Source organism: Macaca thibetana, chromosome 12 (assembly GCF_024542745.1).
Source record: "Macaca thibetana thibetana isolate TM-01 chromosome 12, ASM2454274v1, whole genome shotgun sequence".
NCBI classification, from domain to species: domain Eukaryota; kingdom Metazoa; phylum Chordata; class Mammalia; order Primates; family Cercopithecidae; genus Macaca; species Macaca thibetana.
In genome coordinates, this window is record NC_065589.1 from 82,522,062 (window position 1) to 82,547,876 (window position 25,815).

The 25,815-nt window shown below is 40.3% G+C and overlaps 2 protein-coding genes across 7 annotated transcripts in view; one reads left to right on the forward strand and one right to left on the reverse strand.

The window, feature by feature from the left end:
- The window catches only part of TANK (TRAF family member associated NFKB activator), an 898,382-nt gene that overhangs the window by 713,985 nt on the left and 158,582 nt on the right, over window positions 1-25,815 (reverse strand). The window lies entirely within an intron of this gene.
- Window positions 24,738-25,815, forward strand: part of RBMS1 (RNA binding motif single stranded interacting protein 1) — a 231,641-nt gene continuing 230,563 nt past the window's right edge. For all 6 annotated transcript variants that reach the window (XR_007718381.1, XM_050752283.1, XM_050752280.1 and 3 more), the window contains exon 1: window positions 24,738-25,418. Coding sequence is in view for 5 of the 6 variants with exons in the window: in XM_050752283.1 (XP_050608240.1) it covers window positions 25,344-25,418 (75 nt within the window). In the remaining variant the exon portion in view is untranslated. The remainder of the gene's footprint in view (window positions 25,419-25,815) is intronic.

Below are 25,815 nucleotides of genomic sequence, written 5' to 3' on the forward strand. Positions count from 1 at the left end.
GAATGGGCATGACCTCAGTATCAAAGGGTCATTTAATTTGGTGTACAACATGATAATGAATTATCTTCTGTGCACATTATACAAATTCAAAGCTTGCCCAGAATATAAATAGTTCTTGAAAATATTCTGTCCTTTTTGAAAAGTAATGCTGTATGCATGTGCCCAAGTTCCATGATTTCTCCTAGCCATTTTGGACATGTTACATGTGGCTTCACCAGAAAAGCAAAGTGGAAAAGTCAGGCAATTATCCAATGAACGTATTTAATGGAGGCAGTCAGTCTGGAACACATAGCAGTGAAACATTTTATCAGAATCCCTTTTTGAAACTTGAATTATCAATGATGTCACCTTAGTCCCTCAGTGATTTGTGTGTGTGTTGCAAATTACTTGAAATGAAGATATTTAGGGGGCAACATTTTGCCTATTTTCATAGAGAGAGAAGAAGCTGACCCTGTTTAAATGTCAAAAACTTTTACCGTAGACATTGGGAAGTTTAAATTTTTTTTCCAATGAGGTACATGATGTACCATAAGCTCCAGCTGAATTCTGAAGCTGTTGCTTAGCTCTTCCTGTGGGCCTCCTCCAAATACAACTTCACCTAACACACTAGAAGTGGAAGAGGCAGGAGGGAGAACAAACGCCCCTAGAGATTTCAGTGACTCATCTTAAATGGTCTCTTACACGCCTGTGTACTTGTAGTTAAGAACCGTGGGGCTCAGAGTGCAAATATGTAAAGTACATAAATTAGCACCTTGAATCAAAAGCCAAGGTATGTTTTTTAACCAGCACTGGAATATGGATAAGCTCTCCCTCCCACCCACTTAAAATGGCCCCACAGGAAGCAGGTAGGAAGATTATTTTGTTTTCCACCCTCTCCAGCCCTACGTTTCTGTCCCAGGCAAAGGCAGCTCACTGGAGTTGTCCCAGCAGGCTTGTTATGTCTGAGAGTGAGGAGGAAGATGCTGAGAGCTGGGCTTTGTTAGTTTCATGTTTTCTGGAGCACAGTGTGGGTGTGCTATGAATACTGAGATGACATCAATTACAAGGTAATACAAAAACTCCCTGAGCATTAGGTATAAGACAAGGCCAAGCAAATCTTCAGCTGGACCCAGACCTACCACCCGTTTTCAGGATTAGTTGGCAAGACAATGTACTTGAGAAATCTCTGCAACAATCTACTGATCTCTAAAACCTGCCTCTTTCTCCCATGGGGACTTCTGTCTTCCATAGCGTGTGAGCATCTTCACGTTCCACCCCCAGCATTACACTACCTGACACTGACCCAATAGCCCATTAATCAACCAATTTGCTATTTCTTCCATCTCTAACTCTGATGCTTACGAGTTCATGTGCCTCAACCTCCAAAGTTCTCTCCCTCGAAACTCTCCACTCTAAAATTCCCCATAATCAGAGAGCCTCCCGTTGGATATCTCCCCATGCATCAATTCAACTTCATCCGCATTGGGTTATCAACAAACTTGAAGTATGTGAGCCACTACATTTTCAGCTTTTCTTTCCATCTTACTTTCTAGTTCATCTGAGCTGCCATTTAAAACTTGCCACTTAAAAAATGATATTTTCTTGTTTGCTTTTTGTTTAAGACGGAGTTTCGCTCTTGTTGCCCAGGCTGGGGTGCAATGGCACGATCTCAGCTCACCACAACCTCTGCCTCCCAGGTTCAAGTGATTCTCCTGCCTCAGCCTCCTGAGTAGGTGGGATTACAGCCATGCGCTGCCACCACACCCAGCTAATTTTGTATTTTCAGTAGAGAAGGGTTTTCTCCATGTTGGTCAGGCTGGCCTCAAACTCCCGGCCTCAGGTGATTCGCCCGCTTCGGCCTCCCAAAGTGCTGGGATCACAGGCATGAGCCACTGTACCTAGCCAGTCCTTTCTTTTTTCTATTTACAGAAATAGAATGTGCTCATGAACACTTCCTTCCTTAGTGTCTTGCTATTCCATAGTCTAGATATACGTTAAACAGTTGACCATTTTGACAACGGGCTCATCTAGAATCCTTTAGAAATTTGCTGTTTTGCCAACCACCATCTCTTCCCTCTATAGTTGTGTTCTGTTTTCTCCCTCTCCTGCTTCATAAATGTCATTTGGAATGAATCACAAAAATCTGTTGATGGAAGCCATTTCTTACACCCTCCAAGCTCACCTGATTCCTTCTTGACTGTTGGTGATCTTTTAATGCCTTTCTTGCCAAGTCACTAAGTCTCAACAGCTGCTGTCCCTCATTTTCTTCACTTCCCCTAAGCCTCAAGCTGCCCTTGATTTTCCTCTTTCTGGGCAGATGCTTTAACATCACACTTAATTGAAAAGAGAATCATCATCTGAATTGACATATCCTGCAGAATTTGTGTAGTCCCTGTGCCTGTTATTCTTCAGCAAATGCAAATCTAAGCTTTCCCCAACCCCCAAACTGTTCTCTTCCCTGCATTTTCACACACAGGTTAAATGACTGCCCACACTCAACATGGCTTGCAGGCAGCAGAGCTGGGCTTCAAAGCCAAGAAACCTGGCTGCAAACTCCTGTGCTTAACCACAACACTCTGCTGCTTCACACTTATGCTACTGCTTTCTTTCTTCCCTCATCTCCCAAATATCTGAATCATCTGTGCTTCTCGATTCACTCCTTACCATTCCTCTCTAATCCTTTGCAATTTCTCTTATAACCTCACCTGTGTCCTGAAATTATTCTCTCCAAAATGTCCTCACCCAAAACCTTTTTCTTGCTTGCAGCATCCTCAACTTTAGCTCTAGAGGACTTTATTGATGAAGGGAAAAGATGTGGGAAGAGAACTTGCATTTCCTAAGTGGCTGCTAGGTATCAGAACTTTTGCATATAGCTAACCTAATTTCTTACAACAGCTGTATGATATAAGTAATATTTTTCATAAGAAAAAAATATTTGCAAAACACATTTGCTTATGGATTTGTCTAAATGAGAATATTTTAAAACAAAGAGAACTCTTAGGATTCAATAATAAGACACAAACCCCAATTTTTAAAATGAACAAAAGATTTAAACACTCTACCAAAGAGGGGTAAACGAATACTAAAAAAATGAATGCTTAACATAATCATAGTAGTAGTCCATTTCCATAGTGCTATAAGACTGAGTAATTTATGAAGAAGAGAGGTTTAATTGACTTACAGTTCTGCATGGCGGTGGAGGCCTCAGGAAACGTACGATCATAGTGGAAGGGGAAAGCAAGACACCTCCCTCACAAGGCAGCAGGAAGGAGAATGAACACAGGAGGAACTACCAAACACTTATAAAACAATCACATCTCGTGAGAACTCACTCACTATCACGAGAACAGCATGGGGAAAACCTGGCCCCATGATACAATTACCTCCACCTGGTCTCTCCCTTTACACACAGGGATTATGGGGATTATAGGGATTCCAATTCAAGATGAGATTTTGGGTGACACAGCCAAACCATATCGATCATTAATCTTTAAGAAACTGCAAACTTAAAAAATACCACCTGCACACACACACGTGAATGGCCCAAATGAAGAAGACTCAAAATACTAACTGTTGACAAATATGCAAAACAATAGTATACATTGCTGGTGGGAATGTAAAATTGTACAGCTAATTTTAAAACAATTTGGCAGTTTCTTATGAAGTTAAATATACATCTACCATATAACTAATCCCACTTAGGCATTTACCCAAGGAAAATGAAAATGTATGCTCACACAAAGACTTGTACTCAGATGTTCATAACAGTTTTATTCATAATTGCCAAAAACTGGAAACAACACAATTGTCCATTAATTGGTGAACACATAAATAACCTGTGATATTTTCAAAAAGTGGTTAACTAGTCAACAATAAAAGAGAATGAATTATGATATCTGGCAAAATATGGATGAATCTTAAAAGCAGTATGCTAAGTAAAAGAAGTCAGGCATAAAATATTATATATCTGAAATTCTAGAAAAGCCAAAACTATATTGATAAGAAGCAGATCAGCTGTTGCTAGCAGCCCGCAGTGGAGGGAAGGATTTAAGTGTAAAGGGTATGAGGGCAACTTGGCTGGTGATGAAATGTTCTGTATCGTGATTGCGCGGCTAGTTTCACAGCTGTAAACATTTGTCAAAAATAATCAAAAATTCACTTTAAATATGTGAATTCCATTGTACCTAAATTATCCCTCAATAACACAAAAAAATATAAAAGGAAGGGTGAGAAAATGTCTAAATAATGAATGATTAGAAGAGCTCCGTTGACTATAACTATGTTCCTTGTTCATTCCCTCATTATTTCTTTTCTTTCTAGTCCTTCCATGTTCCTCTACAGTCTTTTTCCCCAACCCACAAGTTTTTATTTTCACAAGTGATTAGCTCTGCAAATTATCTGGTAATTTTTAATCATAGAAAGTGACTATTACATGAACGGGAGAGGAGACTGTTTGTGGAACTGTGTGTTGCAGAGTTTCTCGTGACTAGATAAGTGAAGCTCTGTTCGAGTGAAACGTGGACATAACTATGTTATCATAATGACGGCTGCCAGGAAGGCAGAACCAAATTTGATGCTTCATCACAGCAAATCTATTAGCCCTTCAGATTGACATTTTTTCTCTCTCCTCCTTTCCATGGTCTTGATTTTCCATTTCAGTTTCGTCATCCTTATAATAAAACCTCTTCTTCATGAACCACCTAAATTCCTTTTGGTAGAAAGAAGGAATATAAATAAAGGAAGTAAAATAATAATAACGATGCTTATGATAATGGAATTATTCCTATGTATGGAAAGGTCTAAGATGGTTTATACTCTGCTTATAGTGCTTTTCCCAAAACACAGAGGTAATTAGTACTTCCTAGTACCAGTGCATAATGGTCTGAAATTACAGGAAAAAAAAAAAGTTCTCATTTGTTTTTTACATATAGGAAGAACTAAATCTATTGCTGCACTTGTGAAGGCAACCTCATTTGAACTTTTTTTTTTTTTTTTTTTTTATCTTGACTTGACTCATGGGAGGCAGAAATAGGAGGGTGGGAGGAGGATGAAACTGGATCTTTATTCTCCTGGCTCTCTTTATGGCAGCCCACACATTAATTGAATTTCTCTTTTGAAAGCCACAGTGCTGTCAGGTACCTCCCTCCCCACCCTACAGTGATAGTGATTGGCTCCAGGTTCCACTGTGTGCTTCCTGCCCTTTCCCCTGAAGGCCTAGGTGTGGTAAAGACAGACCTCACAGGGCTTTGCCATTCTTTGTTGGCTTCCCCCAACCCTGCTCTCGTGGATTGAATGGTGGCCCCCAAAAAAGACATGTCCACATTCATAGAACCTGTGAAGGAATGTGACCTTATTTGGAAAAAGGATCTTTGTAGATGTAATGAAGCTGACGCTCTTGAGATGAGGAGATCATCTTTCACTATTGAGGTGGGCCTTAAAGCCAATTGTAAGTGTCCTTATGAGAGAAAGGCAAAGGGAGATTTGACACAGACAAAAGAGAAGAAGACAGACAGAGCAGAAAGTGATACAAAAGTGAGAAAGGAGAGGAGAAAGGGATACAAAGGCAAGGGCAGAGCCTGGAGGGATGTGGTCACAAACCAAGGAGGCTACGGATTGCCAACAGCTACCAGAAACCGAAGGAAGCAAGAAAGGTAATTCTCTAGAGCCTCTGGATGGAGTGCAGCCCTGCTGACACCGTAATTTTAGATTTCTGGACTCCAGAACAGTGAGAGAATACTTTTTACTTGCTTTAAACCACCAAGTGTATGGTAATTTGCTATTGCAGCCCTAAGAAATAAATACACCCGCCCACACCTTGGTAAACAGACCCTCTTAAAGTTCTCGCCAGTTACACAGTTTGCATGGGCCTCTCATGTCCTGCCAAGGTCTGCCAGATAGATCATATCTTCCCATGAGCAAGTGCCTCATTATTATAACTCTGAACTCTAGGGGAGTTCTGTTGATATAAAATGCAAAATTAGCATTTATACTACCTATTAAGTGTTATTTAAATTTGCATATACTTTCTATTCAGCATGAGGCAGGTCTAGATGCATAAGGTAAGCTACAAATTTCCCAAATGACACTACTGCAGTTTTTTCTAGTGAAGATAGTTCCATAGTAAGGATGATAGTTTTTTAAAAATGTTCTATGAAGGTTCCTGCGTGGTGGGAATTGATAATTGGAAAAGGAGACTTTTGGTTAGCTTCATGAATAATAAATGTCACGTCTAATTTCCAAAACGATGATCAAACCAAGACTAGAGGCTGGGTGTGGTGGTTCATGCCTGTAATTCCAACACTTTGTGAGGCCGAGGCAGCCAGATCACTTGAGTATAGGACTTCAAGACCAGCCTGGGAAACATGGTGAAACCCTATCTCTACAAAAAATAAAAATAAAATAATTTGCTGAGGAGAAAGGATCATTTGAGCCCTGGAGGTAGAGGCTGCAGTAAGCTACGACGGCATCACTGCACTCCAGTCTGGGCGACAGAGTGCAACCCTGTCTTAGAAAACAAAAAAAGAAAAGAAAGACTAGAGTCACTAGAGTCACCAGGTAACCTACTAAACCAGTCTTTGTGGGAGACATCAAGTCAACAGCGGTGTGAATGTTGTTTATAGACAGGTGGAGCCATGAAAAAGTCCAGGGAAAATTAGTCAGAGAGGAGTCTCAGAGCAGCTCTCAGGGGAGCACCTATATTTAAGGTACAAGAGATGGAAGAAGAGAGAGAGGAATAGTTGGAAGCACAGGAGGAGAATCAGGAGAGTGAGGAGTTTCAAGAAACATGGAGTGTTTCTAAATCTGAACCTCAGAGGTTCAGAGGAGTGAGTACAAACAAAAGGCTATTAATTTGGGGACTTTCAGTAGAGTGCATGGGACAAAAGCCAGATTGCAAGAAAAGGGTCTGCTGATTACTGATAAGGGTTTACTGTGCAAGTCAACCTTCAAATACACAAACAGCAGCTCTTCAGAGCAGTGGCTCTCAGTGCTGGTTGTACTTTCTAATCCCTGGAGAGCTCTTAGACAATATCAACCGTGGAGGCACATCCCAGACCAATCCAATCAGAATTTTAGGGAGTGGAGTTCAGGAAATGCCACTGCTTAAAAGCTTCTGGGTTCTTTTAACAAGCATCCAAAGACTGAGAATCACTGCTACGAAGGGATTCAAAAACCCAGGCCCAGATCCAACATGCTGATTAGTTTCGTAAAGTTTATTGGGACATAGCTGCACCCATTCATCAGCTGGGATGTTGTCAGTGGCTGCTTTCATGCTATAGTGGCAGAGTTGAGTAGCTGTGAGGGAGACCACATGGCCCACAAAGGTGGAAATATTAACCATCTGGCCCTTATTAGAAATAATTTGTAGACCCTTGGTATAAAGCGGGGTTTCTCAGCCTTGGCACTTTTGACTTTTTTTTTTTTTGGAGAGATGAGGTTTCAGCAAGTTGCCCACATTGGTCTTGAACTCCTGAGCTCGAGCAACCCACCCACCTTAGCCTCCCAAAGTTCTGGGATTACTGGTGTGAGCCACCACACCTGGCCACTTTTGACAGTTTCTTTCTGTCTTCTTTTTTTTTTTTTTTTTTTTTTTTTTTGAGATGGAGTTCTGCTCTTGTCGCTCAGGCTGGAGTGCAATGGCAAGATCTTGGCTCACTGCAACCTCCGCCTCCTGGGTTCAAGTGATTCTCTCACCTCAGCCTCCCAAGTAGCTGGGACTACGGGTGCCAGCCACCATGCCCAGCTAATTTTTGTATTTTTAGTAGAGACAGGGTTTCACCATGTTGGCCCAGGTGGTCTTGAACCCCTAACCTTGGGTGATCTGTCCACCCACCTTGGCCTCCCAAAGTGCTGGGATTACAGGTGTGAGCCACTGCACCCAGTCACTTTTGACAGTTTTGACAGGTTAATTCTTTATTATAGGGAGCTGTCCTGTGCATTGTAGGAAGTTTAATGGCATCCTTGACTTTTACCCACTAGATGCGAATAGCACCATCTTCTGATCCCCCACCCTCCACCTAGTCATGACAATCAAAATGCCTGTAAACATTGCCAAATGTCCCATGAGGTACAAAATCACCCTGATTGAGAATCACAGCTATAGGGTGTCAAAGAATGTACAGTCAGTTTTTGTGATTCATAGTAATTATATTCTATAAAGTCACTATAAACACTGGATTAGCAAATACTGCACCATTGCTCCTAGAGGAAATATAGGGATAGGTTCCTACAAGCTTCTGGCCACAAGGTTTTTTGTCAACTGATCAATATATAACCTTATTTTATGTGTGTTTAAAGACAGCATATTTAATATATATTTCTAACAAATAATTATATGCAGAATTTCTTTATAATAAAACAGTAACTTAGAGGGGTTTAACACTTTCCTGACCTTGGGTAATATGACCATAATTATCTTTGGTTTTCAGCCTCATAATTCATCTCATGAATCCACAAATTCAGCAATTTTTCCATTTTCCCCATAGCTTCATCATGCACTATTGATGTTATGTGAGCACTTTCCAGAGAGGACTCATGTGTAGATTGGTGAATTTCCTCTTCCTTTTTCTGAATGTATAGTATTACTGATTTCCTAACATTGAACTTATAGCCGACAGCACTATAACTCATGCTTGAAAGAAGTTTGCTCAACACATATTTTCTCCATACCGCACAATACAGTCTTCTTGTCTTTAGAAACTCCAGGCAGCACTTCAGCATTACAGTTGGGGCTTTTAAAAACAGGGAAGTGACCAACAAAAACGCCAACATGCAAAAATAAATAAATTAATTAATTAAAAAGTGGCAATAAATAGACTACAATAGGACTGCATGAGGGCTGAAACAAGAAGGCAGAGTATTGCCTTGTTCAACCTCAACTGGAAATGTGCATAGCAAGGGACTCAAATTTTTCACCAACTCTGCACATATCTACAAATGATTGCAAAAGTGCCACAAATATTGACTTCAGAATTACCAAAAAATTTTAGCAAGTAGACTAAATAATAATGAGGATCAACTATGGAACAGATCAACACTAAACTACTAGAACGTAAGTATGGACATATGGACTGGAAGCAGAGTTGATTTTTTCTTTATGTATCAAGTGCTAAACACATAGGAATGTTCAGTAAACAGTTGTCTAATAAATTAATGAATACTCAAAATGGGAAAATATTTTAATCTGCTTGTGATGCTTTTGAAATTAAACAATTCCTACATATAGCATGAAGAGAAAGGAGCATTTACAAAAGATCTATGATTTTTATGGATTGCTCTATATTATTCAAAGAAGTTTGAAACTTGGCAAGTGCTTATCCAAATGTGGAGAACACAGATGAAACATAGAGATAGCACAATACAACAAGCAGAGGAGATGACAAGTATGAAGTTTAGGCAATTTGCAGGTTTCCTTTAACTAAAGGAAGTTTGGAAGACCGGTGCCCACCCATCCTGACCTCTGAAGACTTGGTAAGATCAGGTCAGCTCTGTATATCTCAAGAAAAGTCATAATTGCCTCTGTGAATCTTCATGATACTTAAGCTGAACTTTAAGATTCAGTTAATCATCAGGCCTGGTGGCTCATGCCTGTAGCCCCAGCATTTTGGGAGGCTGAGGTGGGAGGATCAGTTGAATCCAGGAATTTGAGACCAGCCTGGGCAATATAGGAAGACCCTGTCCCTTTAAAAAAAAAAAAAAAAAAAAAAAAAAGTATTCAGTTAATCACAAAATAACTTTGATCAGTAAAGGGTAAATCATTTTCTTCACGTTTACACACCACCCAGGAGTTCCTTTACTGTCTGGAATTTCTATGAAGAATTCCTATTCTCTTGGCAATCATCTTCAAACACCATAATTTTTGCTAATGCCGAAGATCAGTATAATAATAGTGGCAATGAGATCTTACATTTTAAAATGAGCAGTAATAGCTAACATGTGCTATCTTACATAGTGCTCATTATTTACCAGGCACATTTCTCAATGCGCATATATATATATGTACATGTATATAATTATATATTTCATATGTATGAAATACAACAACCTTTTACAAGAAACAATTGTTTTCCTCTCCATTTTACAATGAGGAAATTGAGGCACTACAAGGTTAGATAACTTGTCCAGGGTCACACAGCAATTAAAGGCATGGGCTCAACAATAACAATGACAAAGGTAAGTATGCAAGGCGATGGATATGTTAGCATGATTGTGGTAATCATTTCACAATACATGCGTATTTCAAAAAGCACGTTGCATACCTTAAATATGTGAAATTTTTGTTAATTATACCTCAATAAAGCTGGAAAAATGAAATCAGTAAATACATAAAAACAGCAAGAGTTCAAACCTAAGTCTGTCTGCAGACTCTTTCCCTCAAAAATCTGTCTGTATAAACAATGAAAAGAGACTGCACTCTAGTTTCATATGATTAGGAAATACATTTTTGACTAAATTTTCTGAGTCTGCAGACCTGTTAGCCACTCAGTTATATTTGTTGATCATACAGCCACTGAAAACTGGTAAAATACACAATTGTGTTGCCCTTGAGGAGTTTATATCTTTTTACCGGAGGCTGACAGGAAAGATACCTTTCTGCTTTGTGGTTGTTTTATTTTGTTATCTGTTTCACACGATCTTCTTTTTCTCTTTTCCACTAGTATAGCTTGCCTCAAAATTAGTTATAACATGAAAAATAAAGTCATGTTTTTGTCATAGGGGTTTGGTAAGTCACAGAAAAGGATCAAGATAATCTGTCAAAGTGATATTAACCATTTTCTTTCTTCCCCCCCGCCCAAGACAGAGTCTTGCTCTGTCGTCCAGTCTGGAGTGCAGTGGCACCATCTGGGCTCACTGCAACCTCCACCTCCCGGGTTCAAGCAAATCTTCTGCCTCAGCCTCCCGAGTAGCTGGGACTACAGGTGTGTGCCACCATGCCTGGCTAATTTTTGTATTCTTAGTAGAGACGGGGTTTCACCATGTTGGCCAGGCTGGACTCTCGACCTTGTGATCTGCCTGCCTTGGCCTTCCAAAGTGCTGGGATTACACGCGTGAGTCACTGGGTCCAGCCACGATTTTCATAAGAATGAAAATATGATCCTAGAAAGCCCAAGAGGTACTGTAGCATGAATGGAAGAAAACAATTGTTTCAACCTGACATACTTTACTCCACATAAACTTAAGATGATTTAAGGGCAAGTATCACCTGATACAGTGATTGCCAGAGAAACCTAGAAAACATACTATGTTTTGCCGATAACAAAACTAATCATGTGCAGAATGGCTAAATCTGATAGACAATTCTTATCTAGTGTTTGCGGCTGCATATCAGTCTCAGTGCCAAATGGAGAAAAGGAAAAAAACAAAACAGACAAGGAGAGACTGAAACAAGGGGAGTGTTTACACTATTGTTTACATTCTTCACAACAGAAATTTTCCTTAAAAAAATTACAAAACAACACAAAAAAACAGAAAATGAAGCAAGCAGATCTGTCAGCATGTTATCAGAGTCAAAAAAAAATCATCTGTTTTTGTAGGATAGATTTATAAAATAAAGTAGCCCAAACGAAAGCAATTAACTCAATATGCTTGAGGAAAGCACATCTCACCTACTAAGAAACATTCCCGTGCAATTCGAGGCAAGGGCTATGTGGAAAACATGAAAGTAAGGATGCTCATCAGGTCTGAATCAAAGTCACTGATTCTATCCTTGACTAATTTTTGTCCTTTTAAAAAGCCTCCTTAAAATTTTCAGCTTCCTAGTGTTTAAAGAACTAAAATAAAAGTTGATGGGAGGCAATTAGCAGAACGTCAGCAGTATGGTAAATAGTGATTTTTTTCTTTAAAGCAATTGAACCTCATTGAATAAAAATAAAACTATAGTTTTTCATTCTTGTGTTTCTTAAATAAAATCTCACTTAAATATTATCTAATCTCACTAAGCAAGAAGAAAATCATTGGCGGGGTGGCGTATAAGTGAGGGTATATTGTTATCTTCTCTCTTAAATCATATATTCCCAGTCAAATGTCTCCAGATATTTAAGATATGTATTTAGTTTATAAAATTTGAGATTTTTGGTAAATAATATTGACTACAGTCTATCCTAATGTTATAAGATAATATGACATTATACTGGTATATCTAAAATCACAGACAATCTAAAATACATAGTGTTTTCTATGTGAGCCCTATTTATTATTTCCTTTATTTTAAATTCATGAAAAATGTATCCTATATTTGATCTAAAGTTTTAAGAAGTGCATGGAGAGTCTCTGTTAATGGCATGAAAATTAAACAGGGATTGTGAAAAGGTTTTGAAATGGGGTTATTGAGGAAATGAGGAATGCTCCCGTCCCTGGATCTTGTTAAAAATAGGACAGAGTCTCATCTGTCTGGGCTGGTTTTGGGTGTGGCTCTGACTGGAGGCAAGAGGATGGACTAGAATAGATGACCGCATACTGTCCCTGCTGTCCCTGACATCCTGAGGACACTACAATTCTAGAAATGCCTGGATTTGGGCACCATGGGAATGAGTGAGAGAAAAACTCTTCTGAGTTTTTATTGAACCACCAAGGCCTAAGAAGTAAACACATCCTTCATTTCTGTAGGCTTCTGTAACTGAATAACACCTAGAATATATAGGTATCCTCGTTTCACACAACCAATGCATTAATCATGGTGGTGCTAGAAAGGATCTCAGAAATTATCCAGCCTTAGGGGGACCTTCACGTATTTTGAAAACCTGAATTCCCCAGGGATCCAGGGGAGCACACTATTTAAAGGAATTCTACATTGAATCCTTTTGTTAAGAAAATATTCAGCCTGTTTTGCATTTTTTGCTTGTCCATAATTCTGGTTTTCCTAAAGTGAGGTATACTTGTGCTGCCTTAATTTTCACTGCTACATTTCTTTTATGATTGAATATTTACCAAGTGTATTATTGTATAGTTACTAAAATTGTAACCATAAAAGCTATACAACATAGAAAAATGTAAACAAAATGTTACATGAGAGTGATTGAACCTGAAATTGTGCATTTATGATTATAACTACATAAAAATCATAATTGTATATGAATTAAGATCAGAAGAAGCTTTTACAAGATGAGAGTAGATAAATACACAAAGTTACAGAAAATTTACATAAATGTCTTTACTTATTACAAAATTAATTAGAAAATTAACTGAATTGTTTATATCTTCCATTGGCTCTTTGCTTACAGTGAAATAATGAGGCATAATGCAATGAGTATAAACCCAATTCAAATCATGATTCCTCTACTCTGAAGGCTTGGGCAAGATGTAACCTCTGGCAGTTTTGTCTTCTCATCTGCAAATGCAAAGACAGTAGCCTACATAGCAGGGGGACTGTGAGGATTAAATGAGATGACATTAAGTAATTGTCTGACATTGTATAAGAGTTATCAAGTGTAAGAAATTCATGGAAGTCAAATGTGAGCATGTCCTCCAGGAAGCCAACTAGAAAATGGCTGTTTTTCATGCAGGATCCTGGTGGATGCCCTGACCTATACAGACTCTGCCCATTCTCCACCAACACCAATTACCCAGGAGTTTAGTAAATAACTAACTAAGTAGGTAACCCAGGAAATTACTAGGTGATCTCATCTCCCTCCATAACACTAAGGTATGTTAGCTCCTCCCTCTGAGCACATAAAAGACAAATCTTTCAAAAAGTCTCGTTATCCTAATGATTGCACAGCAATTAACATCACTGGCCTGTAATCACATTATTCAGGAGTCACTTTCTTCCAGACATCAGGGTGTAGTTACTGTTCTTCTGAATGCTGGGTGAGATTTCCTTCAACTCGCTAGGCCAGGCATCTTCCAAACAGAAAAAACTCCAACAAAAGCATTTTGGCAGCACAGGATTACTTGCATTTCATTATCCTTGCTGTGTCCATCACAATGTATATGCCAAACACAAAAAGTCCTGGCAAAGATAGGATGGTTTACCATCACTGCATTCTACATTGAGCGTACAAGAAATGGAAACAACTGAGGTATGTATGAGCTGGAATTTAGTCCTGTAGACAGATTTACAGTCTTGCTTACGCTCCAATAGCCATTAAAGTGCGAAGGTTGCAAACATAAAAAGTCTCATGCAATCCTAGGAGCATAATTTGATGAAGAGTAATATCCCCAAAAGTGCAGGCGAACAGCTTAGTGTCAATCTGTTTGAAAGCTATCACGTTGGGATGAATTTTAGGTCCCCAGTGTTGTTCAGTATCCCCTATCAGTGACAAAGAGGAATTGGGAAAATTTTCAACCCTGGTATGATAACAAATAGGACAAAAGTATTAACACTTAAAAATATAAGAATATTTGTTTTTTAAACACATTAGAGATATGTGTAAAACAAAAGATTTTAATCGAAAATTTTGAAGGAAATATTAATATGTGCCCTGAAATTAAAATACTGTCTACTGATAGAATAAGAGAAATAAAGATCTACACATAAATGCCAATAAATGGGCTTGAGATGATAATGGAGCACAAGTTAAAGATACTACTAAATCAATAGTGGGTTTGTCTTGTTCTTTTTATAATAACAGAACATGATACTATCTTAAAAGAAGGATTCATAACAAGAACTCAGTAAAGCACATACTTTATTGAGCATGAGATGGCACCCTACTAGATTATCCAACTGAATCATGATGTAGTAAATTACAGGACACCTAGAATATGCATCTAAATATGAGAAAATATTTAAAGGAAAGATGAAAGGCCTGGGGTTATTTAGTCAATAGAAAAGATGCCTGAGAAGCTATTTGTATCATAGAGCACTGACAAAACATTATCTATCTTCCACAGAACGGAATGGGAGTTCTTTTTTTTTTTTTTTTTCTGAGAGGGAGTCTCCTTCTGTCGCCCAGGCTGGAGTGCAGTGGCGCGATCTCGGCTCACTGCAACCTCCGCCTCCCGGGTTCACGCCATTCTCCAGCCTCAGCCTCCAGAGTAGCTGGGACTACAGGTGCCCGCCACCACGCCCAGCTCAATTTTTTGTATTTTTGGTAGAGACGGGGTTTCACCATGTTAGCCAGGATGGTCTCGATCTGCTGACCTCGTGATCCGCCCGCCTCAGCCTCCCAAAGTGCTGGAATTACAGGCGTGAGTCACCGCACCTGGCCTGGAATTTCTTAATGTCAAAAATTGCAATTTGGCCGGGCGCGGTGGCTCAAGCCGGTAATCCCAGCACTCTGGGAGGCCGAGACGGGCGGATCACGAGGTCAGGAGATGGAGACCATCCTGGCTAACACAATGAAACCCCGTCTCCACTAAAAATACAAAAAAATTAGCCGGGCGTGGTGGCGGCGCCTGTAGTCCTAGCTACTCGGGAGGCGGAGGCAGGAGAATGGCGGGAACCCGGGAGGCGGAGCTTGCAGTGAGCCGAGATCGCGCCACTGCACTCCAGCCTGGGCGACAGAGAGAGACTCCGTCTCAAAAAAAAAAAAAAAAAAAAAAAAAAAAAAAAAAAAAATTGCAATTTAAACACCTAGAAAGAAAAGGGGATTTCTTAATAATAAAAATGACTAGCCTCTTGAGTAAGTAATTGAAGGAAGTTATATAGTCTTATAAAGTGCATAGGTTAAGAACAAATGAGAAGCTCTGCCTATGTGGGCTGGTTTGATGCTAAGGATGCCCAAGGGAGTAGATCAGAGATACCTAAGATTTTAGGCAAGTCTTGTATGCCATAAATATTTTGACTTAATTCCTACCTTTGGTTCATTGTTCTTTTTTCTGTGCATGCTCTCCTTAGGTGATCTCACCCTTCTTTTATTTATTTATTTATTTATTTATTTATTTATTTTGAGGCAGGGTCTTGCTCTGTCGCCCAGGCTGGAGTGCAATGGTGCGATCTCTGCTCACTGCAACCTCCGTCTTCCAGGTCCAAGCAATTCTCCTGCCTCAGCCTCCCAAGTAGCTGGGAACACAGGCACCTGCCACCATGCCTAGTTAATTTTTTGTGTTTTCAGTAGAGACAGGGTTTCACTATGTTGACCAGACTGGTCTCAAACTCCTGACCTCAGGTGATCCAACCGCCTTGGCCTCCCAAAGTGCTGGGATTACAGGCATGAGCCACTGCGCCTGGCCATCCTTCTTTTAATTTTAACCACAACCTATATATCATTGCTGACTTCCAGGTCTGTCTCAATTTCTGACCTCTCCTCTTAGTTTTAGACTCACAGGCATGAGCACCTACTGAACACACTCAAATGTTCACTGGCATGTCAAAATCAGTAACACCCAACCCCTACAAAATACTTTTATATAAATGTTCATTGCAGCACTATTCACAATAGCCAAAAGGCGAAAACAACCCAAATATCCATCAACAGATGAATGGATAAATGAATTGTGATATATACAAGTATATTATATATTTAACATACATATATATGTAACAGAATATTATTCAGCCATAGAAAGGAATGAAGCACTGAAACATGCTACAAGCAGATACACCTAAAAAAATGTATTATGCTAAGTGAAAGAAGCCACGCAAGAAAAGGTCATAGGTTGTATAATTCCATTTATATGAAATATCCAGAATTGGTAAATCCATAGAAACAGAAAGCAGATTGTTGGTTACCAGCGGCTAGGAGGAGCGGGAAATGGGGAGTAGCTGGTTAAAGAGTAATTTTCTAAACTAACTTCCATGTAGCATACAATGTTCATTATATGATTAAGTAAGTAGACTAAGTAATAAGAATGTGTTCACCATACACATTATGGTGGTAGCCAGCCTCCAAGAGGATCTCTAATTATGCCCACCCTACTATGCATCTTTTTGTGTAGGCAGTGTCCCTTGCCACATGGTGACTAATAGAATATGGCAAATTGATGGTAAGTCATTTCTGAGATCAGGCTATAAAAGACACTGCAGCTTATGTCTCAGTTGATCACACCATCTCACACTCTCTCTCTCTGATCATTCACTCTGGAGACAGCCACTGCCATGTCAGGGGCAGTCTTGTAGAGAGAAGCTCATATAGAGAGGAGCTGAGGATGTGAGTCAACAGCCATATGAGTGAGCTTGGAAGCAGATCCTCCAGCCCCAGTCAAACCTTCAGGTGACTACTGCACCAGTTAACAGCTTAATCTCATGAGAGACCCTGAGCTGGAACCCAGCTAAGCCACTCTTAAATTCCTGACGCTCAGAAACCATGTGAGATAATAAATGTTTGTTGTTCAAGCTGATAAATTTGGGGAATAACTGTTCATCAGTAATAGATAATGAATACAATTATTAAACCTCCACAGTAACTATGGCAATTCTTTGGAACTCAGACCAGCGAAATATTTTTTGAGAGTGTGTACTTATTACTAATATTGTTTAGTGATAAAAAGTGTGCTCAGTAATAATGGAAAGTAGACAGATTTTTAGTTACTTTCTTATTATTGTTACATTCTCCACAGACAATGCACTCCTTACTGTCTGTACCTAGAATGGATCAGTGACACTGTTTTTATACATCTTGGCTCTAGTTTAAGCCATTGTCACTTCTTCTCTGGAACAACTGCTGTTTCTGATTCTAGTCTCACCTATTCCTCTTGAATTTATCTACCATCTTGATGAGAGTGTATTCTTTCTAATCATAAATCTGACCTTGTAACTTAGATTGCAACTCAGATTTCATAATGCCCCCAATAATGCCCTTGGGTCAACAGAATAAAGCCCAGGGGATTTACAAGGCTTCCTTCCTTCCTTCCTTTCCCTTTCCCTTTCTTTCTTTCTTTCTTTCTTTCTTTCTTTCTTTCTTTCTTTCTTTCTTTCTTTCTTTCTTTCTTTCTTTCTTTCTTTCTTTCTCTTTCTTTTTCTTTCTTTTCTTTCTGTCTCTCTCTCTCTCTGTCTCTCTCTCTCTCTCTCCTCTCTCTCTCTCTCCTCTCTCTCCTCCCTCTCTCCTCTCTCTCTCTCTTTCAACAGAGTTTCACTCTGTCATCCAGGCTGGCATGCAGTGGTGCCATCTTGGCTCACTGCAACCTTTGCCTCCCAGGTTCAAGTAATTCCCCTACCTTAGCCTCCCGAGCAGCTGGTATTACAGGCGCCCGCCACCTTGCCTGGCTAATTTCTGTATTTTTAGTAGCGATGGGGTTTCACCTTGTCAGTCAGGCTAGTCTCAAACTCCTGACCTCAAGTGATCCGCCTGCCTCAGCTTCCCAAAGTGCTGGGATTACAGGTGTGAGCCACCACGCCCGACCACAAGGCTCTTTCTATTGACTATGCTTAATATATTTTTAAATTTTCACTCATTGAACAGTGGTATTCTAATAAAGTTCTCATGATGCAGGCCCCTACTTAAGTCTTTCCAGCTCCAGTCTCACTTACCTTGGCATGTACCTTAACAAAATGCATGTGCTACAACAAAATACCACAGACTAGAAATAAACTGTGGAAATTTATTTCTTATGGTTCTGGAGGTTGCGAGGTCCAAGATCAAGGTGCTGGCATTCAGTGTTTGCTGAGAGCCTTCTTGCTGCATCCTCAAATGGCCAAGAGCAGAAGGGCAAAGTGGGCTCAAACTAGCTCCCTCTAGCCCTTTTATAAGTCACTAATCCATTCATAAGGGCAAAGCCCTCATGACTTAATCACTTCTCAAAAGGTCCCACCTCTTAATAACAACACAATGGGGATTAAGTTTCAACATGTGAATTTTGGGGACATTCAGACCATAACAGCATGTACTTGGCATTGTAAGTCACAATGAATGATTTGTAGATCTCCAAGCATACACTTCTGCACATACTGATTTTTTTGCCTGGAATTCTCCAACTCTCATCCAACTCTGCTCCTCCTCCATTCCAGTTGTGTTCTTATTTACTGAATGAATTCATGTGATTGATGTTTGGAGAGAGGTTCAGACTGGGAACCATGGGAGGTATATTTGACCCGACCTGGTGACTGAAGAAAGTCTGGATATAACTGAGTCTTGTAGAAAGAGTAAGAATGAACCAGGTGAAGAAAGGTGAAAGATGCCCTAGGCAAATGGATTAGAAAAGGCCAAAGTTGGTCTTCCAACCCTCCAACCCTTCCAACCCTCACCTTACAACAATATGGTGAGGGTTGGAAGAAGCAGGCAATGGAAGGGAGGAAATAACTCTATGCCAAGAGGTAACGTAGCAGAAATGAATCTGGAAAAATGGGAAGGGCCTGGTCAGGAAGGAAGTTATGAGTTGTGGTAAGAAGTATGAAGTCAATAGTGCTTTTCAAACTCTGGTGGGGTTGGGGAACACATTCTGAGAATTTTAAGATGGTATGTTTCATTTTGATGAATTATTTTTAAAAGCATATTACCATTTATAAAGAAAATATTTTTCTTTAGCAATGACTTACAAGATTTTAGTTTCCTAATTTAGGGCTTCACAAAATAGGGTTTGATGATTAATATCTGAGGAACATCAGGCTAGAAGATTTATACATAAACATTCCTGCAGATTATAAAACAATTCCCTATTCATGATGAAACCTCATAGTAGATTATAAGTGTTGGTTCCCTTTTATCTATGTTCTTACTTGTTTAACCCTCTAAGAACTCTAATGCATATGCCAGCAACGCTTTCATCTTGCAAAAGCTATTGCCTTTCTGTTTAAGTGTTCAGTAAATGTATTGCAGATATAACCTAGTTACCTACTATAGAAACAAGAATAGTAACCACTCAGTAATGTTCCAAGTTCTGCATAAGACCTTTCTCATGAACTTAAATCCCATTTACAATTCACTAATGCTGCAGCACAGGGGCTTTTTGTAGCAAAATGTCTCATTTTATCCAATTATTTCAATAGTCTCAAGGAGATGGCATTAGAACAAAGGCATTAATCAAAACTAATTTGTTTGGTCCACTTCTGATTAACTATAAAAAACTTTTACCTTTGGTTATAAGAGAAAACAGATTGTAGATCTTGGATGCACTAGTTCATGCCTCAAGGTTTGTAACTTGCTGCTGCTTCTGTAGGAAAACAACCCTCCATTTTTTTACTCCATAAAAGGTTCTTATGGCTGACCCATTTTTATTCATTATATTTCCTGGAAGAGGTTGTCCTCAACTACAGAATTCGTAACCCAACCCCCACAAAGTTACTCTCCTTCTATTATCCTGTTGCTTTCTTCATAGAGTTTATCACAACTTATCATTGTTTTATCTCTGTCTCTCTCATGAGACTGTAAGCTCTGTAAGGTAGGCATCAAGTCTGCTGTATCCCCGGTGGCCTGCACATAGAGGATGCTTCTTCAGTGCTGGCACAGATGTCAATGTGTAACCTCTCTTGGGAAAAAGCACTTAATGGGTCATGCTTTCCTAGGGGTCATCTTGGCACAACGTTTTATTAAGATTCCTTCATGAGCTCCTTCCCACAAAAGTGCTAAACATGTAGCACACATTTTTAAAAAATGTGTCATTATATAAAATTTTTAAGGCAAGCTGACCTTTTTTCTTTTCAAAAAGAGAAATGGCTAATAGCAGACTCAGATCTGGGTATGAACCGTATAAGAACCTGGGACAATCTTATGCTAGAAAGCAAAAAAAAAAAAAAAAAAAAAGCAAGCAAGCAAGCAAGCAAACTGTCAAGACTGTTAGAGTCTGTTTTTTTGTTTTTTTGTTTTTTTTTGACATGAGGCAACTTGAAGGGGCTCCTATTGCCCAAAAATGGGACAATTTGAGCACCAATAAGAATAATGACTGCAATGGGTTGAAGCAATTCAAATACAGTACATTAAAATCACAAATCCAGAATCTTACTTAAAACTGGTTAGCTTTGGAGTTTCCTAAGGGCACCAACTCACCTCCTAAAAATTGATAAATAGGAGAAATTTATCCTACCTTTCCTTTGCTATTTTAAGTTAACCAAAGAGTTGAAGAGAGAAAGTTCTTCTCCATAGACAATTTCTAACTAATAAGTGCGGAAGAAATTATAAGAGGAGAAAAACCACAATTTGTAACTCCTAATTAGAAAAAAATAGATTGAGGTAAAACTCACAAATGTTGAAAAACATCTTGTGAATGGTTGATGGGGAACTTTATAATGAACCAGTTAGACTGATAATGCCTGAACTTCTGATCAACTTAACATCCCCAAAGATGAGACAACCAGACATTACAGTTTTCTGATGGGATACACATCACATCACATTCCCTATGTGTGCTCAGTACCATCTAGGAACTATTCTTTGTCAAAAAAAAGTGAATCTGCATCTAATCAAACCTCTAGAACTAATCATCATTGCAAATGACACCATGAGGTTGCAATCAGCCATGTGGGATATTCTACAGGACAAATGACCCAAATCCTTTAACAAGTAAATACCAAATTTAAAAATGAGTGGGGACAAACTGTTTTATTAAGAGAGTCTTAAGAGATCTATCAACCAAATTTAATATGTGGACATTGTTTTAACGTGATTTAAATAGACAAACTACAAAAAATGATTTTTAGACAACAGTAGAAAAATGAACAAGAATTGGGTATCAGCTCACATTAATAAATTATTGTTAAATTTGTTGGGTGTGACAATGGCATTATGTTTTTAAAAAGTTATTTGTTAGAGGAAGGTACTAAAATAGTTACTGGTGAAACATGATGCTTGGGATTTGCTTTGAAACGCTCTAGAAAAATAAAAGTGTGTGTGTATGTGTGTGTGTGTGTGTGAGAGAGAGAGAGAGAAAGAGAAAGAGAGAGAGAGAAGATGGAAGAAACAAGAATGACAAAAGGTTGATGAATGTTGAAGCTGGATGTTAGGAACAGAGGGTTCCTCTGCTTTTGTATTTGTTTGAAAATGATCATGCTTAAAATTAAAAGCTGATTTTTTGTTTTAGAATGTTTTCACATGAAATGCAGTAAAAATACAAAAGAACTTATGAACATTAAAAGAAAAACATTGAAATGCATTCTCATGTATCAATAACCCAGAGCAAAACATCCAACATTACTATTTCTAGAGGTCTCCTTCGGCCCCTCCTTAAATACTTCATCCTTCTTCTTCCTAAGAGATACTGTTTTGAATTTTATGTAATTTTACTCTTGATTTTCCTTATAAAAGTTATTTAAAACTACTCTACTCTTGCCCTTATTGTTACATAACATACTGTTTAGTTATTTTTTCTGTTTTTGAACTTCATACAAATGGAATCATGCTTTATGCATTCTGTTGACTTGCCTTTTTCATTCAACATCAATTTTGAAATGATCCATGTTGATGCTTTTAACTGCAGTTTATTCATTTCTGTTTCTGCAAAGACTTCCAATGTGTGCATATACTAAAACCTTTTTAATCCATTCTGCAGTTGGTAGACATTTGAGTTATTGTCTGCATATTATGAACATTCCTGTACATTTCTCCTGGTGCACATATAAAATAATTTATTTAAGATATGTACCTGTTACTGTGTTGTAGGAAACATGCAAATGAAATTGAGGAATGCCAAATTGTTTTCTGAAGTGGTGGTTAGACCAATTTATACTTCCTCCAGTAAGCAGTGTTTTCAGATTTCCCCCTCTTCCACATTTTTACCTACTCTTAATATTTTTAGAGTTCTTAATTTTTGCAAATCTGGTGAATATGAAATGGTAGAGTATTATTATTTTAACTTGCATTTCTCTTATTAATAATGAGCGTGAGCATCTTTTTATGTGTTTTCTGGATATTTGTGCTTCTGTGAAATACACATTCATTTTGTTCATATTCTAACAAGTTCTCTTTTTCTTATTGATTCTTTATACATTCTGTATATTAACCTTTTTGTGCTATATGTATTACAAGTAAGTATTTTGTGGCTTTTATCACTCTTCATAAAATCCTGCAGTGAACCAATGTTCTTAATGTTAACAGTCAAATCTGTCAGTCTTACACTGTTGTTCCCCTTATTTAACCGATCTTTCCTATTTCAGGGTCAACAAGATATTCTTCTATATTGTTTTCTAACAGCTTTATACTTTTGTTTTTCGCATCCAGGTCATGATTCACCTCAATTTTCCCCCCTCCTCCCTTGGTATGTGTGAGGCAGGGCTGCTATTTCAGTTTTTCCATGATTGCCAATTGACCCAGAATCATTTATTGAAAAGTTCATTCTTTCTCCACTGCGCTATAATACCAACTCAGTCATAAATCAAGTGTCTATATAAGTGTGGGTCTGCTTTTGGGTTCTCTAAAACAGGCTGAATTTCCATCATCCAGAAAAAAACAGTAAGTAGAACAGTCTAAGTTTGGTAGTTTCCCTTATTACCTCAAACCTAGAACTTCTGCGATTGTTCTCGATTTACTTCTCTTCCTTCTGTCACTCTTCCAAACCATCATTCCTAGTCTTCCTAAAGCACAATTTAGTTCATGTCAGTTCTCTGTTTAAAAACATTAAAGGGGCCCACATTGAAACAATATGGGAAATATTTTAGGCTCCCCTAGTCTGACAGTGACCCACTCCACCTTTCAGGTCTGCATGCACCTCAACAGTGCCTACAATATAGCAGACACAGTAAACATTAGCTTCCTTATAGGATTTTACATAGGTAAATGAGAGGGACATGATTTGCCTCCTGGCAGACCCAAAACGTGCTCACCTATACTTATATTTATTTTTTGTCAAACATGTATGATCTAGAAATTTGTCTAAACCATATAACGATTATAAGGGCTTTGGGTCTCTATTTTGTCATTGTTTTAAAGTATCTTACTAAACCTGTTTTAAAATGTTATTTAAAAATAATAACTGTTTAACAAAATAATGCATTCCAGTTGAGTTTAATTTACCTTGTGCTATTAACAAAAGACTCTCCAAAAACCAAAATGACAAAGTAATCAAGGTCTATTTAATAACAAACACTGTTTTTATTATATTTTATTAGATGTGCCGGAACCCTAATTTGAGGATGTTTGCTTACCTATGCTATCCGTATGTACGTTTTGGTATTAGCTCTCTTTTTGAGCTGGAAATATAAAAGTCTTCTGCAGGCAGCTTCGGGGACCAATTAACTCCATTAAATTATATCCAGTTATGTAGTGAACTGAACCACTGCTGGTCTGGGGTTGTCTAGAGCTGTGACAATTAGGAGATGGAGAGAGGCAGAAAGAGAGATTGATTTTATATGTCACTGAAGCACACTGCAACAATATGCCAGCGTGACTTTCAAAATGGCCTTAAAATATTCCAAACTCAGGGAGTTTCCTTGCTCCTGAGTGGGAGTTGACAGACTGTCTGGCAGCATTAGAAAGAGGCAGAGAAAAGCTGATGTCTATATTGTCCTCTAATAACATTCTGCCTCTTTGCGGCATCCCCCCCTTAGAAGGATCCGTCTATTTGTTGTGAGGGGTGTGTGTGTGTGTGTGTGTGTGTGTGTGTGTGTGTATGTGCTTTGCCTCCCCTTGTGCAAGGGGCATGATTTCACCTCTCACATCTGGGAAAACCAAACCGAAGGACGCTAACCCTCCCAAGGTCACCTAGATTAGTCTTGTGGCCCGGGGTGGGTGGTGGGTGGGAGGAACAGGACCCAGGTGTCCGGACTCCAGCTTTGTTGGGCATTAAATCATTTTCCTTCCCTTGTGAAAAAAAATTACCGGGCGATGGGAAGTGAGAGATTAATCAGATTTCCTCTTTTCCCTCATTTCCCCTCCCCCTTACGAAGATAAAAACTCGGGAAAGCAGAAGAGGTGCCCGCCCTGCAGTTCTTAAGCGGGGTCCCCCCCCGCATTCCCCCTCCACCCTCACTCCCACTCCCATTTCCCCACCCCCGACACAAAGCGATCTGGACTCCCAGGGCTTCCGCCAGTCCAACCGCGAGCCTAGGAGGTGAGGAGTGGTTAAAACTCAGCCCTCACCTCCGCGGGTCCCGGGCTCGGCGTCGCCCAGGCCCCGCCCCCGCCCGCCCTTCCCCCACGGCCTCGGAACGCCAGCCCCTCTCCTCTCTCCCATTCGGGCGCACCCACCCCAGATGCCGCCTGGCACCGAGCGCAGCCGCCGCTGCCGCACTTTCCACTTGTATTGATCACCTCTCAGCCCCGCGCAGCCAGCTTCCCCGAGCGGACCGCGGCCAGCGCGCCAGCCCTTGGCAGCCCCGGAGCAGTCGGGCTCCGGGAGGAAACTCCTTGGGAGCGCCCTGTCCGGGGTGCCCTCTGCGCTCTGCAGTGTCTTTCTTTCTGCCTGGGAGGAGGAGGAGGAGGAGGAGGAGGAAGAGGAGGAGGAGGAGGAAGAGGAGGAGGAGGAGGAGGACGTCTGGTCCCGGCTGGGAGGTGGAGCAGCGGCAGCAGCAGCCGCCGCCGCCGCCGCCGCCGCCGCCGCCGGAAAGGGAGAGGCAGGAGAGCCCGAGACTTGGAAACCCCAAAGTGTCCGCGACCCTGCACTGCAGGCTCCCTTCCAGCTTCATGGGCAAAGTGTGGAAACAGCAGATGTACCCTCAGTACGCCACCTACTATTACCCCCAGTATCTGCAAGCCAAGGTAAAGGGGCACCGGGGGAGATGACGGCCGTAGGAGGGGGTCCGGGGGTGCGCGCGGGGTCGGGCCCGGGGAGGGGCGCGCAGCGAGCCCCCGCCGCCCCCGGGCGGAGTTGCTGGAAGGTTGCTAACTATAGCGCTGGCCTGGGCAGAGCCGGGCGGCGCGCGGGGCGGCGGCTTCCCTGGGAGCGGAGTGCGGGGATCGGGTTACAGAAAGGCGCGGGGGGAGAGACTAGACAGGAAAGAGCCACCAGCCCCTTCCTGGCCCGGCCAGCGGGGAGGGTCGCGGGGCCGAGTGGCGCCCCTCGCCGAGCCCTGGCCGGCCGGCCGCCGTCGCCTGGCGTCCGCGTCTGGATCCGCTGGTGGCCCGGCTTTTCGACCCTTTCTCCAAGGGCCTCGCC